We start from the raw sequence: 17629 nt of genomic DNA on the forward strand, positions 1-17629 counted from the left end.
TCCCCGGGAAGAAGTAAGATAGGGCCAGGGCCCTGGGTCATCTCACGGTGGCCGGGGCACCCAGCAGATGGCGCTATCTTAGTAGCCACCAGCTGGCTGCCCAGTCCCCCTGGGCTCACCGCCTCTGCTGAAAGCTTCCCGGCTCTCCTTCGCTCCCTTCTCTCTCCCCCTCCCCACGGAGCCCGGGCGCACGTGACCTCCAGGCGGCCAATGGGCGAGCAGAGAGGGCGAGCTGGTCCCTGTGGCCGCCATTAAAGCGAAGGGAAAACCCGTGAATTCGGATTAAAGGGGGAAAAACACCGCCCGCTGGGCCCACAAAATGGGGGAGACTACGGCGTCCCGGCGGTGAGGCCGCAGGAGAGCGGACGTTAGGCCGGCTTGGCCCAGGGACGACACGAAGACACAGCCAGAGAATGGTCTGAGCCCGCAGACGCCGCCACCACCTCCGCCACTGAGGAGACTCTGGGCTTAAGGACATCGCCGCTGCCGGGTCGGGGGCCTGGGCTTCTCTCCCGGTTCTCGCCCTTCCCGCCCCTCTGCGGGCGCCTCCCCGCCCGGGAGAGCCCTCCAGGGCCTGGGATCTGCCCTCTCGGACTCGATTTTAATTATTTATTGTGTAATTTATTATATTTTCTTGTGGCAGGGGCACACATCCCCTCTGTCCCCGAGAGGGACGGGCGTCCGCGGGCTCCGCGGCGGCCGCAGTCCGGCCCGCGGGGCGAGCGCGGCGCGGCCCTCCCGCCTCCGGCTCTCGGCCCCGGGCGGCTGGGTGCCGGCCGGGCGGCGGGGACTGCTCGCGGCGGCGGGGGGGTGGGTGGGGAGGGCGGGCGGCCCGGCGGCCTCCTCTTCCACCGCCCCCCCAACCACCACCCCCCCGCCCTCCCCGGTGTCTGTGTTTCTCTCTCTGGTCGGAGGCGGCGGTAATGGCGGATGGTGGGTTGTGGCGCCGGCGACGGCTGCTGTGAGGGACGATGAGTTCCTCCTTCGTGCCGAACGGGGCCAGCCTGGAAGATTGTCACTGTAACCTCTTCTGCCTGGTGAGTGCGGGGCGGGGGCCACGGCGAGCGGGCGTTGGGGGAGGGGCCGCGAGGTGCGCCCTTGGGCCGTGGGGGAGGGGGTCCGGGTCGGTTCCAGATGCCGGAGTCCCCGGGCTAGGCCCAGCCGGAGCCGGAGCCGGCGCGGCGGCCAGCTCGGCACCAGCCCGGCGGCCGCGGTCCTCTCCGGCGGTCCCGGGCGCTGTGTTTCGAGTGTCGGCCCTTTTTCTCGTTTCTGACTCTTTTTCCCCCTCCTCTGGTAGTCTGGTCTTTAACTTGGGCTCCTTATCCGGCAGGACACTAGCCTTTCCCTCTGTTTCTTGCTTAACTGTTGCTCTCCTCCTCATGGACCGTGTATCCCTTCTTCACACTTACCCATTATTGCCCGTTCTCCTTCTGTCTCACTCTGCTCATCTGGTTTCCCCCCAAAAAGCGGACCCCGGAACTTAAGCACTCTTTTCGTTGTCCATTTTTTATTGTGAGTCAAACTATATAGGGGGGTTGGTTTCTTCCTTGCGCGACTTCAGGCTCTGTGTAAAAAGGAGTAGATGCCATTTCATATGTTTTTTCTTCAAACTTTGAAAACAACTTGCCATTTTGACAATTTTTAGCCATTTTGCTTTTATTAGAACATTATGTTTGTGAGAGTGGAGCGAACCAGAGGAGGAGGTGCTGTGGTTTTGCACTAAATATTTTTGTATTTGTCTAATTTGCCTTCGTTTTTAGCATATTTTGAGGGGGCTGTTCCTTTTTTTATTGGAAAGTCAGGGAAAGCTAGATTTAGGGATGATAATTGTGTACGTTGGCCCAGATCTGGGAACATCCAATAAAGACTTTCAAAAGTACCAACTGTTGCAAATATTTAGTTTTCAATTGGATAGTAACTTAGCTTCATCAGTGATTTAAAGTTTAGGTGACTTTCTTTTTTCATTTTCCCTATCCTATGAGAAATATTAAGAGAGTGTGTGATAGGTAAGTGAATTGAGTGGGCGGAGCACAACTAGTTGGCCAGTGTAAACTGCCAGTCATGTATCAGCAGTTTCATTTTTGGCACCTTGCGCTTTGCACCTTTAAGTTAGATTCAGAATTACAAGTTCGCTCTAATGAATTTCTTTTCACGATGCTAAACTGAGATCTTTAATTTTTATCTAAAAAATAAAATGTTTTCTTGTACAGTGTCCATTAATTTGCATCTCTTGAGCTGTAAGAAGACAGCGGGTTTTACATTTCTGTCTTCTCCAACTCAGTCTATTTTTGGTACTTTTAGGATCAGGTTCTTTGAAGATAAGACTAGCACAAATCTGACGGTTCTTTGTCAGCAGCTATTTGACTTTTCCTAAAAGGAATATGTAAAGATTTAACAAGATTTTTTTTTCAGTTGTAGTTCAGGTTTCTTTTCGTTAGAGCCATGACTTCTATAAACATGGAATGATGAGTCTTTAAAAATTAATTTTCTGTTATAAGTTTGTCACCAAGGAACAAATGTAACCAGTCAGAACAGAAGTTAGGACAGAGAGCAAATGTTTACTCAGTGTGCAATGTTAAAGTACATGTTTATGTTTAATATTAAGCTTCTTTTATTTCTCCTTGGGACACATTTATTGACTTGTTATTTAGTGACATGTCAGTGTTAATTTTTAAATTGTTTTTGTTCTTTTCCTTTGATTTTTGGTTATTGAATTATCAGAACTAATAAACATTTTTGGGGTCAATCTGCTTTCGATATCCTGAGCATACATTAAAAATTGTAATGACTTAATGAAGAGACTTTAAAGCAAGTGCTTTTGATTTTGAGTGAATATGCCCTAATAAAAAAATCATACTTTGTTTTCTTCAGGCTGACTTGACGGGAATTAAGTGGAAAAGATATGTATGGCAAGGCCCAACTTCTGCCCCTATTCTGTTTCCGGTGACAGAGGAAGACCCCATTTTGAGCAGTTTTAGTCGCTGCCTTAAGGCAGATGTGCTTGGTGTTTGGCGGCGAGATCAAAGACCTGGAAGAAGAGAATTGTGGATATTTTGGTGGGGTGAAGACCCCAATTTTGCTGACCTTATTCACCATGACTTGTCAGGTGAAAGCAACTTACATTTCTAACTAATGATGTAGCCATGTATACTCTTCCCAAAAACGTTTGTATTACAAATTAAGATTGAGGGGGGGTGGAACATTGTTGGGTATGAAACCAGATAAAATTTCAGCTTCATGTTTCATTTCACTGGTTATTTTATTTTACTCAGAATTATGCTTATTATGGCAGGCTTTTTAAGGCTTTAAAAACTTTATTCTTTATTCTTTTTAGCTTTCTCATGAATTTTTGGCAGACAGGGCCTAAGGAAGGCATGCTACATTAATTACCCTAAAAATGTAACCAGGGGAACATTACCTAACAAAGTCATAAAATACTTTTGAAGCCAAGTTTAATTCATCTTTGAGTCATTTCTGCCACTGCTTTCTTCTGTATGAATATGCAGACCGTTGTAGAAGTATCTAGAAGTGTTGTAATTTTCTCATATTTTTTTTTAGGCATATAGTAATTTTTTAAATTTGCAATTCTTAAAAAATTAACATATGAAGGCATTTGTTAATTTTGTTATCCTTGGAAAGGGATTCATTTATTTTAGATACTGTTCCATCAAAGGCTATCTTTAATATAAAAATAGCTTTTATAGTGGGACATGGGATCATAATCTAAAAAGTTAGAGAAATAATTTTATTATGAGCAAATCAGTAAGACTACTGCCAGTGTTATTTTCTTGACATTTAGGACCAAAGGTTACTTTAGAAAAAGAAACTATAGCTCTTCAAGTAATGACTGAAGCTTGTGTTTACTTTAGATTGTAAGAGTCCATGTTAAAACTGAATCTTTGATGATAGGAATGTAAATATGATTAGTTATTTCCTGCAGGGTACCAAAAACTTAAACAAGATGTTACATAATGATTCTTGACCAGTAAATTTAGAATTTTTAGGTAACTGAAATAATCATTCTTATTTGAAATCGAGTACCCTAAAGTTTCTACTATTGTCCATTTGACCTGTTACAGAACCTATTTTGTTTTTGGATGATATGTAATTCGGGTGACTATCTCAAACAAGCAGTCAGTAAGACCAGTGTTTGTGCAGGAATGTGTGTGTCACATTTGTTTTGGTAGTTGCTTTTTACCTTCTAAGGAGCAAATTCTTCAGTGTTAATACTTATTTTTTTGAGTGGTTGCAATTCTTTTATGATAAATGCTTTCCAGCTTTCCTAATAAGATCCTGCTGGAGAGTCTGGTCCTTAGTTTTAAATATGTAGTGTGGTTTTAAATATGTTATATGATGTGTTTTGTATACATGTATATATACATGTATACGAAACATGCATGTAAATCAGGATATAATATTACTTTACAGCATCAGCAAGATGATACTTTGTAATTGTCATGCCAAAAGCTAAGCCTGCTGGCTTTGTTTTTCTTTCCTTGACTTGGGTATGCGTCAGTTATTTTAATGTTTGCATGTTCATGAATACCACTTTATTACAATATTTGAAGACTTGTTTTAATGTTGACAACTATAGATAAATTATAATTCTCACTTGGGGGTTTTAGTTTTCTAAATAAAGTTGGCAGAGCATCTGAACAGGCCATCTTTCTCTGCAAATTCCATGAAATACATTTTGTGGAATCAAAGATAACTTTAACAGATATGTGCTATTCATTTTACCATAGTAGGAGTAATGTTTTCAAAATTAGAAGCCTGTTAAAGTTAAATGTGAGTTGTTTTGATGTGTATTAAAATATTGTGTGGGTATTTTTTTTTTAATGTTTCATGTTGTGTGTTAGGTATGTTTTCTCCTGAAACTTCTGTAGTTTAACTTTGTTTTTTAGCATAAATTTTTAAAAATGGTAATACTTATAATACTTTAGACTATTGATTTGTATGAAATGAAAGTAATTTTGGAAAATTAGGCTTTACGTGTAAGATTTTGCTGAATGCCATTGAATGGTAAATAACTTTTAAGTATTAGGGTGTAAGCAACTGAAATAGTAAACTAAAATATATTAGTAGTTGTATGTAATCATATTTTGCTGTTACAAAGTCTGTCCTGTACGTTTTAAACAGTTTTTGTAGCCAGTGGTATTTTTATAATGTTTTAGCTTTTTTTAAGCCTGTCATTTACTTGAGAATGTTTTTACTTAAATCAGACATATCTTGAATAATAAGGTCTTTTCAGATAGAGTATATTTGTCTCGCCCTTTTCTTTGCTCCAGGGACACCGTCTGCCTCCCTTTTGGGATAATTAGTCTGCCTCTGTCTCTCTAGCTAACCCCTTTTTTCATTTCTTCCCATCTGTGGCACTCTATCCCCTTCTTTTAAGCTCCCCTGAGAAGAGAGCAGCTGGACAGTAGGGGTGGCATCAGCTGCAGGAGGCAATCCTGAGTTCCAAGTGGAGGTGTAGCAGTGAGGAAAGGGGAACCGGAAGGACCCAGGTGGTAATAAAAAGCTGGTTAATTTAGTTTGAGCCTGCTCTTAACAGGCAGTGTCCTTATGTTTGGTTCAGCACCCACCACATCTTGTTACTGAAATATTTGTGATTATGGTGGTAATATTGCCCTGGTGAGAGAAGGAGGGAGGTATTTATTTTTGAAGATTAGTTTTTCTTATTAATAACTAAAGTATAGAATTGTCTTCCCTTAACTCAGTCTCCTTCGTGTCATCCATAGTGTATTTTTTTAAAGTAATTTTTTGTTTTACAATAGTTTTGGATTAACATAAAAGTTGTAGAGATAGTTCTAGGGAGTTCCTGAATAACCCTCACCTAGTTTCTTTTCATGTTAACATTTTTCATTAGGATGGTACTTTTTTCACAGCTCATGAACCAATATTGGTTATGTTAGGATTAACTAAAATCAATACTTTATTTGTATTTTCTTTATTTTTATTTGATATATTTTTTCTGTCCTATCATCTCACTAAGGATACTGTATTACATTTAGTTGTCATGTTTCCTTTGGCTGTTCTAGACTGTGACCGTTTTTCAGACTTGCTTTATTTCTGATGATCTTGATAGTTCTGAAGAGACTAGTCATGTTCCTTAGTGCATTTTACATTTCTTCACAGCTCTTACTTGTAGCAGGTCACCTTCCTTTCAAGTTTTGCTGATTTGTAGAAATAGAATATAAACTCGTTTTATTGCTAATTGGTAAAAGTCTCTTACAGCAAACCAACTCTGATTTGATACATTTTTTTAAAATCCTTAATCCCTTGTTTTGTAGCAGTAGTAATACTGTTCAGTAATTTTTAAGACCTGATGATTTTGAGTAAGGATTTGTGCTAACTAGTATTGGCCTAACTATAACATTCTAGAAAGATATTTGTACTTGAAACCCAAAGCCAAACACCTTTTTTTTTCTTTTACTTTTTGCTCTGTTCCCTTAAACAGAATGGATAGTGGGTCAGTATTGATATATTTTGATAGAAAAAAGAATTAGGGAACAAAATTCCTCTTTGCTTATACTCTTTAAAATTTTTTTTTTTTAATTTAAACTTTTTATCAGATCTTGCTTAGTGGTTGTGTGATAGAAATGTAAATGTAGGTAAATGTAGTGGTGGGAAAATTTTAGCTAATTCCTCTGGTCAGAAGTCTTTATAGTGGGTAGGACCAGTTTTATTTTACTTTATTTTATTTTGGTTTTGTTTTTTAGGGCCGCACCCAAGGCGTACAGAGGTTCCCGGGCCAGGGGTCGAATCAGAGCTATAGCTGCTGGCCTACACCATAGCCACAGCAATTCGGGATCTGAGTTGAGTCTGTGACCTATACCACAGCTCATGGCAACGATAGATCCTTAACTCACTGATCGAGGCCAAGGATCGAACCCGCATCTTCATGGATCCTAGTCAGGTTTGTTAACCGCTGAGCCACGGAGGGAACTCCCCAATTGGTTCTTTTAATTGTAGTGTTAGTTTGCTTCAAAGCAAAGTTGTTTCATTATCATTAGTGTGTCCTTGAAGGAGAAGAGTTTTCTGGATATTTTTATTATGCGCCTTAACCTTTTTGGAATTTTATACCTATCATCACTGGCTTCTGGTTTTTCCCTTGAAACAAAAATAAAAACAAAAACTACTACCTCTTCCGAGGTTTGCATCTTAAAAACAATCATAGTAACTAGAATGTGATGAGGCTGAGAAAACTGATATCTGAGAACTGAAAAAACAGACGCAGTCAGAGCTAAAAATATTTATTTTTCCTAACTCCTCTGGTATATATATGGGGTTTTAGCAACATGTTCATATACTTTCATTATAACAGAATTTCATTGTAAATACCGTCAAGCTAAAGAGACCATTGTTTAGTCTTAGAATTTAATTTGGATGCTTTTATGAAGGATAACTGAGTGGAATTTAACCTTAAGTGGCAGCTTTAACAAGATTGACAAATAGGTAAATAACATTCAGGTCTAGTGTCAGCCAAACTAAAAAACTGTTTTGTGCCTCAGGTAGCCTGAAGAGAGTTAATTCATTTCTGTCTTATGTTCTATAATTTACTTGTGACGTACCTTTTTATCTTTGCTAGTCTCCTAGGGACAACTTTGTTTGCCATGCTTCTTTTGTGTACTGTCCATTTTGAGCAAGAAAGTATTATCTTTTAAATCTTAAAAGATTAGCATATTAGACTGACTTTAAACCATAGTTTTTCAGGTTTTGCTGATCAATAATGCTGCCAATTTAAGGCTTTCAGTAATATTTGCTGAATGAATGGCTTACGAATAGGCTTTTTTTTTTTTTTTTTTTTTGTCTTTTAGGGCCACACTTGGGGCATATGGAGGTTCCCAGGCTAGGGGTCTAATCGGAGCTGTAGCCGCCGGCCTTCGCCAGAGCCACAGCAACACGGGATCTGAGCCGTGTCTGTGACCTACACCACAGCTCACAGCAACACCAGATCTTAACCCACTGAGATGGAACCCCCATCCTCATGGATATTAGTCAGGTTCGTTAACCCCTGAGCCACAATGGGAACTCCTGAATGGGCTTTTTTTGTTCAAAGTAAACACTAAATTAGACATTTAAGCATTTCTCTTTATTCTTTCAAGAAACAAATACTATTTTCTATCATGATCATTTCTGACCCATTTATTATTCATTAGTGTATTTTGTATTTTAATTTTAATAGTTTTGCAGACTTAGATTTAGGAAAAGATTTACTGGTTTACCACTGTGGTGCTATTTAAAGATGTCAGTTATGAGACAACTGAATGAATGTAAGTACTAAGTGTAGCAGCTTTTTTGACGCCCTCCCCCCCGCCCTGGTCATAGAGAATTGTTTTGATTGACCTATCACATTCTTCAAATTTTATCTTCAGAAAAAAATTTTTGGAGTTCCCATCATGGCTCAGTGGTTAACGAATCTGACTAGGAACCATGAGGTTGCGGGTTCAATCCCTGGCCTAGATCAGCAGGTTAAAGATCCGGTGATCCTGTGAGCTGTGGTGTAGGTGGCAGATGAGGCTTGGATCCCACATTGCTGTGGCTCTGGTGTAGGCCGGCAGCTACAGCTCCGATTAGACCCCTAGCCTGGGAACCTCCATATGCCACAGGTGCGGCCCTGGAAAAGAAAAAAAAAATTTTTTTTTTTTAAAATGGAAATCAAATTTAGCATTCGAACTTTTGAATTGTTCTCTTCAAATATTTTCTAAAATTTTTTGAAGTAATAGTGACAATTAAGAGTTCTAATGCTAAGGGTAATGGAAAAGTACTAAAAACACAGAATTGGAACTGTTTTCTCTGGGGATGCAGATACAAGAGGAGGAAAACATTTAAATACATTAATCAGACTTTTTCTATTAGAGTCTGGTTGATTAAGTTCAAAAGAGCTAGGTAAAGATTTGCCGTGTATTCCACCCCCCCTTCCCTATGAACAATGCTTGGGTTGAGATTCAAGGAGTTATTTTAAATAACGTGGAGTTCCCATCATGGCTTAGCAGTAATGAACCCAGTTAGTATCCATGAGGACTCGGGTTCAATCCCTGGCCTCGCTCAGTGGGTTAAGGATCCGGCATTGCTGTGAACTGTGGTATAGGTCTCAGACACACTTCAGATCCCTCGTTGTTGTGGCTGTGGTATAGGCCAGCAGCTGCAGCTCTGATTCTGCCCTTGGCTGGGTAACTTCCATATGCTGCAGTTGGGGCCCTCAAAAGACCAAAAAAAGAAAAAAGGTAATGTAAGAGGTGCACATCACTGTGTCTTGGGTGGCTTGGTTGTACGCTTTCAGCTTTTATATCTCTGAATACAGCATGTAGAGAAGTACTTTTATTATGGTTGTTATATCAGGATATTAGAGACTTGGCTCAGTAGGCATCTAGTTTCTGAGAAACACCCCTTAACCCTCTAAAAAAAATACTTTTAGTCTTTCATTGAGTGTTATTATTTCCACAGCAATAAAACATGAAATTATGTTACTTTAGTGTAATGGTTGCTTAGTTACCTGCCATATGGGTGAAGATGTACTTAAGAGATTTCTGGCCTTAGAAAATCCTAGCAGTGATCTGTTCTTTATCTTATGCTTAACTCCTATTTAGTGCTGATGAGCATTGTGGACATTTGAAGATACAGTGTAAAATGAGGATTAAGTTCACCTGAGTTTCTCTAGACTAAAATATTTAGAGCAATGAGAGAAATGCTTGAATATTAATAATGATTAATTTTCTAAACAGTTCTTAGTATTCTTTTTTTTTTTTTTTTGGTCTTTTTAGGGCCATACCCTCGGCATATGGAAGTTCCCAGGCTAGGCATCGAATCAGAGCTGCAGCTGCCGGCCTACACCACAGGCACAGCAACTTGGGATCCAAGCCATGTCTGTGATCCACACCACAGCTCATGGCAATGCCAGATCCTTAACCCACTGAGCAGGGGCAGGGATCAAACCCAAATCCTCATGAATACCTAGTCAGTTTCATTACCTATGAGCTACAACCGGAACTCGGAATATGTGGTATTCTTGAACTATTTAACTATAGGTTTAACTGAAACGGATTTTTTTTTTTTTTTTTTTTTTTTTTTTGTCTTTTTACCTTTTTTTGGGCTGCTCCCGCAGCATATGGAGGTTCCTAGGCTAGGGGTCTAATCGGAGCTGTAGGTGCCAGCCTACACCAGAGCCACAGCAACACCAGATCTAAGCTGCCTCTGAAACCTACACCACAGCTCACGGCAACACCAGATCCTTAACCTATTGAGCAAGGCCAGGGATTGAACTTGCAACCTCATGGTTTCTAGTTGGATTTGTTACCCACTGAGCCACGATGGGAACTCTGAAATAGTTTTTTTAAAATAAACCCATAACATTGTCAGAATTTCATGTGAAAATTTATTTTATATATTTATGTATTTATTTTGTGTTTTGTGTTTTTAGGGCCTCACCCAAAGCATATGGAGGTTCCCAGGCTAGGGCTCTAACTGGAGATATTGCTGCCGGCCTACGCCAGAGCCACAGCAGTGCCAGATCCGAGCCATGTCTGCAACCTACGCCACAGCTCATGGCAACACCAGATCCTTAACCCACTGAGTGAGGCCAGGGATTGAACCTACAACCTCATGGTTCCTAGTTGGATTTGTTTCTGCTGCACCACGATGGGAACTCCTTTATTTTTATTTTTAAATTTTTTTTTTTTTAAATTTGTGTAATTGTATTACAGCTTTTACTATCCCCAAAGTTTTTTTTTTTTTGTCGCTTTAGGGCCACACCCATGGCATATGAAGGTTCCCAGGCTAGGGGTCCAGTTGGAGCTATAGCCGCCAGCCTAAGCCACAGCAACATGGGATCTAAGCCTTGTCTGTGACCTACATCACAGCGCACGGCAACGCCAGATCCTTAATCCACTGAGTGAGGCCAGGGATCAAACCACCATCCTCATGGATCCTAGTTGAGTTCTTTAACTGCTGAGCCATGACAGGAACTCCCCAAAGGTTTTTAATTTACTCTTTTTGGGAAGAAGACAAATTCCCTTTCTCAAATTTTAAGTGAATAATTTTCTGATATTTGAAGTTTATCATGACTGCAACTTTGATATGTAGTTATAACTGTGTGTCTTGGATTTTTGTTGCTTTAAAACTTAGAAGTGGAGTTCCCATTGTGGCGCAGTGGAAACATAGCTGACGAGGAACCATGAGGTTGTGGGTTTGATCCCTGGCCTCCCTCAGTAGGTTAAGAATTCGGTGTTGCCGTGAGCTGTGGTGTAGGTTGCAGACACGGCTGGGATCTGGCATTGCTGTGGCTCTGGCGTAGGCCAGCAGCAACATCTCTGATTAGACCCCTACCCTGGGAAACTCCATATGCCGTGGGTGCAGCTCTCAAAAAGGCAAAAGACAAAAAAAAAACAAAAAAACAAAAAACTTAGAAGTAGTTAGAAAAAAGATTTTGGTAGGGCCTACTCCTGAATGATAAATGCCACTCCATTGTGTTTAGATTTAGAAGGTAAGGATTTTTGAGGTAATGTCAATAAAAATAAGAGTACACTAAATATATTATAAAGAAATGAAGAATTGTGAGGTTGTCCCAGCATAATTCTCTTGGAATTAAGCTATGTATACTTCTAGTAATCATAAATCTTATAGTTTGACCTAAAACTCCTAATGTAGCTATTTAACTTTGAAATGACAGAACCTGATTATGATTAGGCTGAAAGCAGTTGAGAAAGTTTCTTTTCTTTTCTTTTTTTTTTTTTTTTGTCTCTCAGCAGTTCGCAAATATGGTGTGATCTAGACTTTTTAAATAATTGAATTTACTATGTGCCACTTCCCTTTTCTCCTAGCCTACTGTTCACTTTAATAAAGTGAAACTTGTAAAATTTTGGCTTTAAACGGAAGTAGATAAGGATGTCTATAATACAGTATAATGTGAAGAACTTTTTAATGTTGATGTTTAGTATTAATGACTTTAAAATTATTTCAACTTTCAAGTATTGTCATTTTCTTACCTCATTTTTAAAAAAGCTTGTCTTTTTAGAAAGAACACAATTAGTTGATTTGAAAGACTTTTGACTAATTTAGGAAACACTTTAAAGAACAACATAAAATCAACATTAACCTTTGTCGTGGCACAAATTTCTAGTGCAGGTAAAAGTCCACTGTCATTATGCTTTTGAGTTAATGTTTATTCTGCTCATTTGTTATGTAAGTTATGAATATAAACTGTATCACTATCAATATGTTTCTGCTTTTATTTAAGACAGCATAGTTATTTTTCTGTTGAAATGGTGTATACATTTTAAAAGTTGAATTAAGAAGGGTTATTTATTTTTACTTCAGTTGAATGAAGACCCATATTTATAAAATGGTTAAAATTTATAGGCTATAGGATACTAAATTATATTTGAAATAGCAACTTAAAATATTACAAAGTTAAATGCTGAAGGTAGTAGCTATCATTTATACTAGGATTCCTTGGATGCTTTGTTACAGGTTTGAGATGGATAGAGAATAAAAAAAAATATTTTCTGAACTACATACTTATCTTAAAATGACTGTTAAGCTTTTCCTTTTTTTCTGTAACTTGGAGTGGCTATTTGATTTGCTGGCAAAATTGAGGGTGCATAATTAATGAAGGTCGCTGTAACTTTATATCAGAAATGCTATTTAAAATTTGTCTTCAGGAGTTCCTACTGTGACAGATGGGTTAAGGATCTGGCTGCAGTGGCTCAGGTTGCTGTGGAGGTGTGGGTTCCATCCCTGACCTAGTGCAGTGGGTTAAGGATCGGTTGTGACCTCATCTGTGGCATAGGTTGCAGCTGTGGCTTGGATTTGATCCCTGACCCAGGAAATTCCATATACTGTCAATATGGCCAAAAGAAATTGTCTTTGAATTTTTAAATTTCTTCCCCAGGTAGAGACTCCTATACTGAATAGTAATCATGGCAATCCATTTGGTTGAAATGAGACCTAAGGTGGCTGATAATGCATTGCTTCTTAGGCTCTGTGCCAAAAACTTCCTTTTTGATCCACCACTTATTTTTATAGTTGAGTCATGGATTAGAATGCTGATTGACATAAAGTGTTTTGAGTTTAATTATTAACTGTCCAGTTTTTTTGGTCAGGCTGAATGACTGAAGAAATTAGGACAAAGTAACAAGTGAGCCAGCTTAAAAATTGGCATCTTAGGTATAGAGTGTTTAATATTTCCCTAGTTATGCAGATGTCCTTTTCGTTTATACAGAAACCAAATCAGCATGTTTGCAATGTATCATTGCTCTTTTTATATGGTGGGAAAATAATTTTCAGGTAATTTAATAGAATGCATGATATTTAGGCCTTTTATTCCCCATGGAGCATCTTTGAAACCTTATATTTTAATGTCTAGAGAGATATTGAAATGATTGTTGTTCAGCATTCTGAGGTAAAGCAGGGTTTATGAATTTAGGGATTAAGCTGTAACACTTTTTAACATGGCTCTGAGTAGATTCATTTCTCTTTTAGAAGAGGAAGATGGAGTGTGGGAGAATGGACTTTCCTACGAATGCCGTACTTTGCTTTTCAAAGCAGTTCACAATCTGTTGGAACGGTGTTTAATGAACCGGAACTTTGTACGTATTGGCAAGTGGTTTGTAAAGCCTTATGAAAAAGATGAAAAACCTATAAATAAAAGGTAAGCTATTATATTTAAACTCTCACTTGCTATTTCTTTAGGCTTGTTAATTTTAATGACTTTATAGAAAATGTGGGATAAAGCAAACTAGTATAAACATATTCATGAGGTTAACGTTGGCAAAGTACAATAAGTATTCAGTTTTCTTTCACCCCTTCATTCTTTCTTTTACACATTTTTAAGAATTTTCTTGCAGTGGTGATATAGGCAGTATGTCAATACAGTAGCTTAAGTTTTGACTTGGGATGATACAGAAGATACGGAGTGAAAGTAGACTTATGCATTGACGTATACTTTTTTAGTACTAGTGGAAATATATTCATAGTACTCTTAAAATTAAATAATATTAATATTTGATTTTAGATGGTGGTTTGTAGTCATATTTTGGCTTGAGTTAAGCCTTCTCATTTTCAAACCTATGTTTTTGCTTTGAAGTTATTTAAATTTGTTTTTTTTTTTTGCTATATGAGATTTGTTTACTTTTGGGTTGTTCATAATTTTCTTTAACTTTGAATTAAGCAAATTTATGACAATCTATAGAATAGTTGCAGATGGAGCCATAGAAGATTTAAGACCTGTTTAGTTAAAAGCTTTAGGTTACTATTCTCTGTGATTTGAATAATATAAGACACAATCTGTTAGAAGATTTAGTTCCAAGCAGTTGTTGCTTTGACTTCAAGAGAGATGAAAACAGTGGTGAGGTGAATAAGGGATGTGGGAGAAGAGAAAAGAAAGGAAATTTAGTAGTTTTCCCTAAAAGATGTGAGGATATGAAATACTGGTTGTGATTATAATCATTGAGATGTCATTTATTATGTCTTATGCACATCTATTTTCATGTGCACCTGGAGTGTTTTCAGACTTCCGTTTTTAGTTTCAGTGTAATGGATGAATAAGTAAGCCTGGACAAATCAAGACTTTCACTTTTTTTCCCTCTGAAAATTAAAATAAATCTTTATTGGAGTTCCCTTTGTGGCTCATCAATTTAAGGACCCTATATTGTCTCTGTGAGCAGTGGGTTTGATACCTGGCGTTACTCAGTGAGTTAATGATCTCTTATTGCTGCTGTGGCTTAAGTCACAGATGTGGCTCAGATCTGATGTTGCTGTGGCTGTAGTGTAGGCCTCAGCTGCAGCTGCAGCTGCAGGTGCAGCTCCGATTTGACCCCTAGCCTGAGAACTTCCATATGCTGCAAGAGCAGCTGTAAAAGGAAAAAAAAAATTAAACCTTTATTTATTTATTTAGTCTTTTTAGGACTGCACCCATGACACATGGAAGTTCCCAGGCTAGGAGTTGAATCAGAGCTGCATCTGCCAGCCTACACCACAGCCATCGCAATGCCAAATCCGAGACAAGTCTGCTACCCACACCACAGCCTGTGGCAGTACCGGATCCTTAGCCCCCTGAGCTAGGCCAGGGATCAAACCCATATCCTCATGGGTACTAGTAGGGTTTGTTACCATTGAACCACGATGGGAGCCCCCTGAAAATAAACCTTTATTGTCAACAAAATAATTAATTTTATAAGTTAGGAATGCATTTAGTTGCAATTGACAGAATATCTACCTGGATTATGTAGGAATTGATTTTTCTCAATAGCAGAGAGTCTAGAGGTAGATAATCTGTTCAATAATGTCATCAAAGCTCAAATTCTCTGGAATTTTCTGCTCTGTTATCTTTAGCCTTTGGCTTTTACCCTCATGGTCCCAGTAAGTGTTGTACCTCCAGACCTCACTCACAGTGGATTCTAGGGAGGAAGTGGAGAGGAGGGAAGAAGCGAGAAAGGGTGACCCTCAGAAAGTATTCTTTTCTAGAAACTTTAGCTGACATTATCATTGGCTATACTGAGAGAAATATTTTTTATATTTCTCAGAACAAAATAAGGCTCTAGTTTGACGAAGAAATGGAGGGTAGATATTAGGTAGGCAGTTAATTAGAAGAAAGGGGAATAGATATCAGGTAGGCAGGTGGCAGTGTCCACCATGTATGTTTATATAGTTTTAAGAAGTCAAGCTGATTACCAGGATTTAAAATGAAAACCTGTAATCCTGAGCCCCAGCTATTGAATGTGCTCCTCAAAGGCAATCCCTTTCAATTCTTTAAACTTGTAAAAAATTTAACTATTTAAAAATTTAGAAGCATATAGCATGTTTATTCTTGAATTTTCTGTTGTTTCAGTTATTCAGGATTTAATCTATTGACTTTTCTATTGATGATTTAGTTATTTTACTGACCCCCTTCCTCCCTGCTGCTTTCCCACTCCCCACCCCTACCGCTTAGACACTGGCATGCTTGTTCTCCTTTCCCTCTCTTTTTTTTATTATCTTGCCAATATAATTATGAAATTTGGTAAAAACAATACTTATTGTTTCTATTATTATAATTTTATAAATATTACATTTAGTGAGTCATATAGCGTATTAGGATTACTTCCTGTTTTCTCTATATAATTTTGTTTTCCCACTGTTAATGATTATCTGTTTTTTGCACTTTATTATCTATGTCAGGGGTTGGTAAATACCACTCCACAGGGCAAATACAGCCTGTCACCTGTTTTTGTAAATAAAATTTTACTCAGCCCTGTTCATTCATTTTTGGATTAGTTTATGCCTGATCTCACACAGTAGCAGAGTTGAATAATTGTGCCAAGAAACAGATGACCCAACAAGCCCTAAAATATTTAGCTTAAAATATTTCTCTGGTTCTTCACAAATAAAGTTTGCTGACCCTTGATCTTTGTATCTATTGGTAATTTTCCCCTAGACTGCCTACCAACAGTGTAAATCTCCCTTCCCTACCCTAAAAAGTGTAATCTTTTAGTTTCTCCCTTCCCCCTTCCCTCCTCCCTCCGCCCACCCCTCCATATCCCTATTTGAACCTTTTATTTCATTCTTCTGTTCCAGTTTGGACTTGCTCTCTTGGCCTGTTTATAGTACTCATCTTGGGAATTCTCTTTGCCTTTCTGACTGTGTTCGATCCCTTATCCTGGATCTCATGTTTTCTTTTTCTGTCTTACTGTTTTGGTAGTGCCTATCAACCTGTAGTTTCCTGAGAAGGGAGTATATTTAGAAAGTAATATATTTGGAGTTCCTGTTGTGGCTCAGTGGTAACGAACCTGACTAGTATTCATGAGGATGCGGGTTTGATCCCTGGCCTTCCTTGCTTAGTGGGTTGAGGATCTGGCATTTTTGTGAGCTGTGGGGTAGGTCGAAGACGCAGCTCAGATCTCACGTTGCTGTGGCTGTAATGTAGGCTGGCAGCTGAAGCTTCGATTAGACCCCTAACCTGGGAACCTCCATGTGCCACCAGTGTAGCCCTACAAAGCCAAAAAAAGAAGGGTAATATATTTGAGAATGATCTTTCCTTCTTTTATGACTTCTGGCCACTAAAATGCTAATTGGAAGTTCTGTATATGTGAATAGCTATGAAGTTGCAGGCCATTTTTACTTAGAACTGTGCTTTATAGTCGCCACCAGCCACTTGTAGCTATTTAAATTTCAATTAATTGAAAGAATAAAATAAAAAATTTAGTTCCTCAGTTGTGCAAACCACATTTCAAGTGCTCCTATGACTGCTGGCTTTTGTATTGTATTGCACAGTGAAGATATAGAATATTTCCATCATTGCAGAAAGTTCTTTTGGATGGTATTTCTTACACTGAGCCTTTACACTTACAATTAAAATAATACTTTAGGAGCTTCACTGAAGAAGTCAGTCAAGGTTTTTGTTTTTTAAGGCAGTAAATGAAAGTATAAACTTAAAATTACACCTATAAAGCTATGTTTATCTTCTGCCACAGCTGTGGCTTTTACACAGTCTCTTTGTCCCATTTTAATTAAATGTAAACACGATGAGATTTAAGGTGGTGTATCTAGTCATTTTGTATAGCTTTAGCATGTCCTTTGGTTGGATTCCTCAGTACCTCTGAAAACCCGAACTTCTAGGGAAGATAAGAACTATCACTGTTATGTTTTCTAA

The 17629-nt window shown here is 38.8% G+C and overlaps 1 protein-coding gene across 2 annotated transcripts in view; it reads left to right on the forward strand.

Moving 5' to 3' along the window:
• The first annotated feature begins 241 nt into the window (after positions 1 to 241).
• The window catches only part of MED13 (mediator complex subunit 13), a 96915-nt gene continuing 79527 nt past the window's right edge, over positions 242 to 17629 (forward strand). For both annotated transcript variants that reach the window (XR_014821283.1, XM_021067300.2), the window contains exons 1-3: positions 242 to 1037; positions 2872 to 3106; positions 13483 to 13651. Coding sequence is in view for 1 of the 2 variants with exons in the window: in XM_021067300.2 (XP_020922959.1) it covers positions 972 to 1037; positions 2872 to 3106; positions 13483 to 13651 (470 nt within the window). In the remaining variant the exon portion in view is untranslated. The remainder of the gene's footprint in view (positions 1038 to 2871; positions 3107 to 13482; positions 13652 to 17629) is intronic.

This window comes from Sus scrofa, chromosome 12 (genome assembly GCF_054392235.1).
Source record: "Sus scrofa isolate SSC_HxYL_T2T_F1_AM1 chromosome 12, Sscrofa_HxYL_maternal_Yorkshire_Landrace_v2.0, whole genome shotgun sequence".
In the NCBI taxonomy this organism is placed as follows: domain Eukaryota; kingdom Metazoa; phylum Chordata; class Mammalia; order Artiodactyla; family Suidae; genus Sus; species Sus scrofa.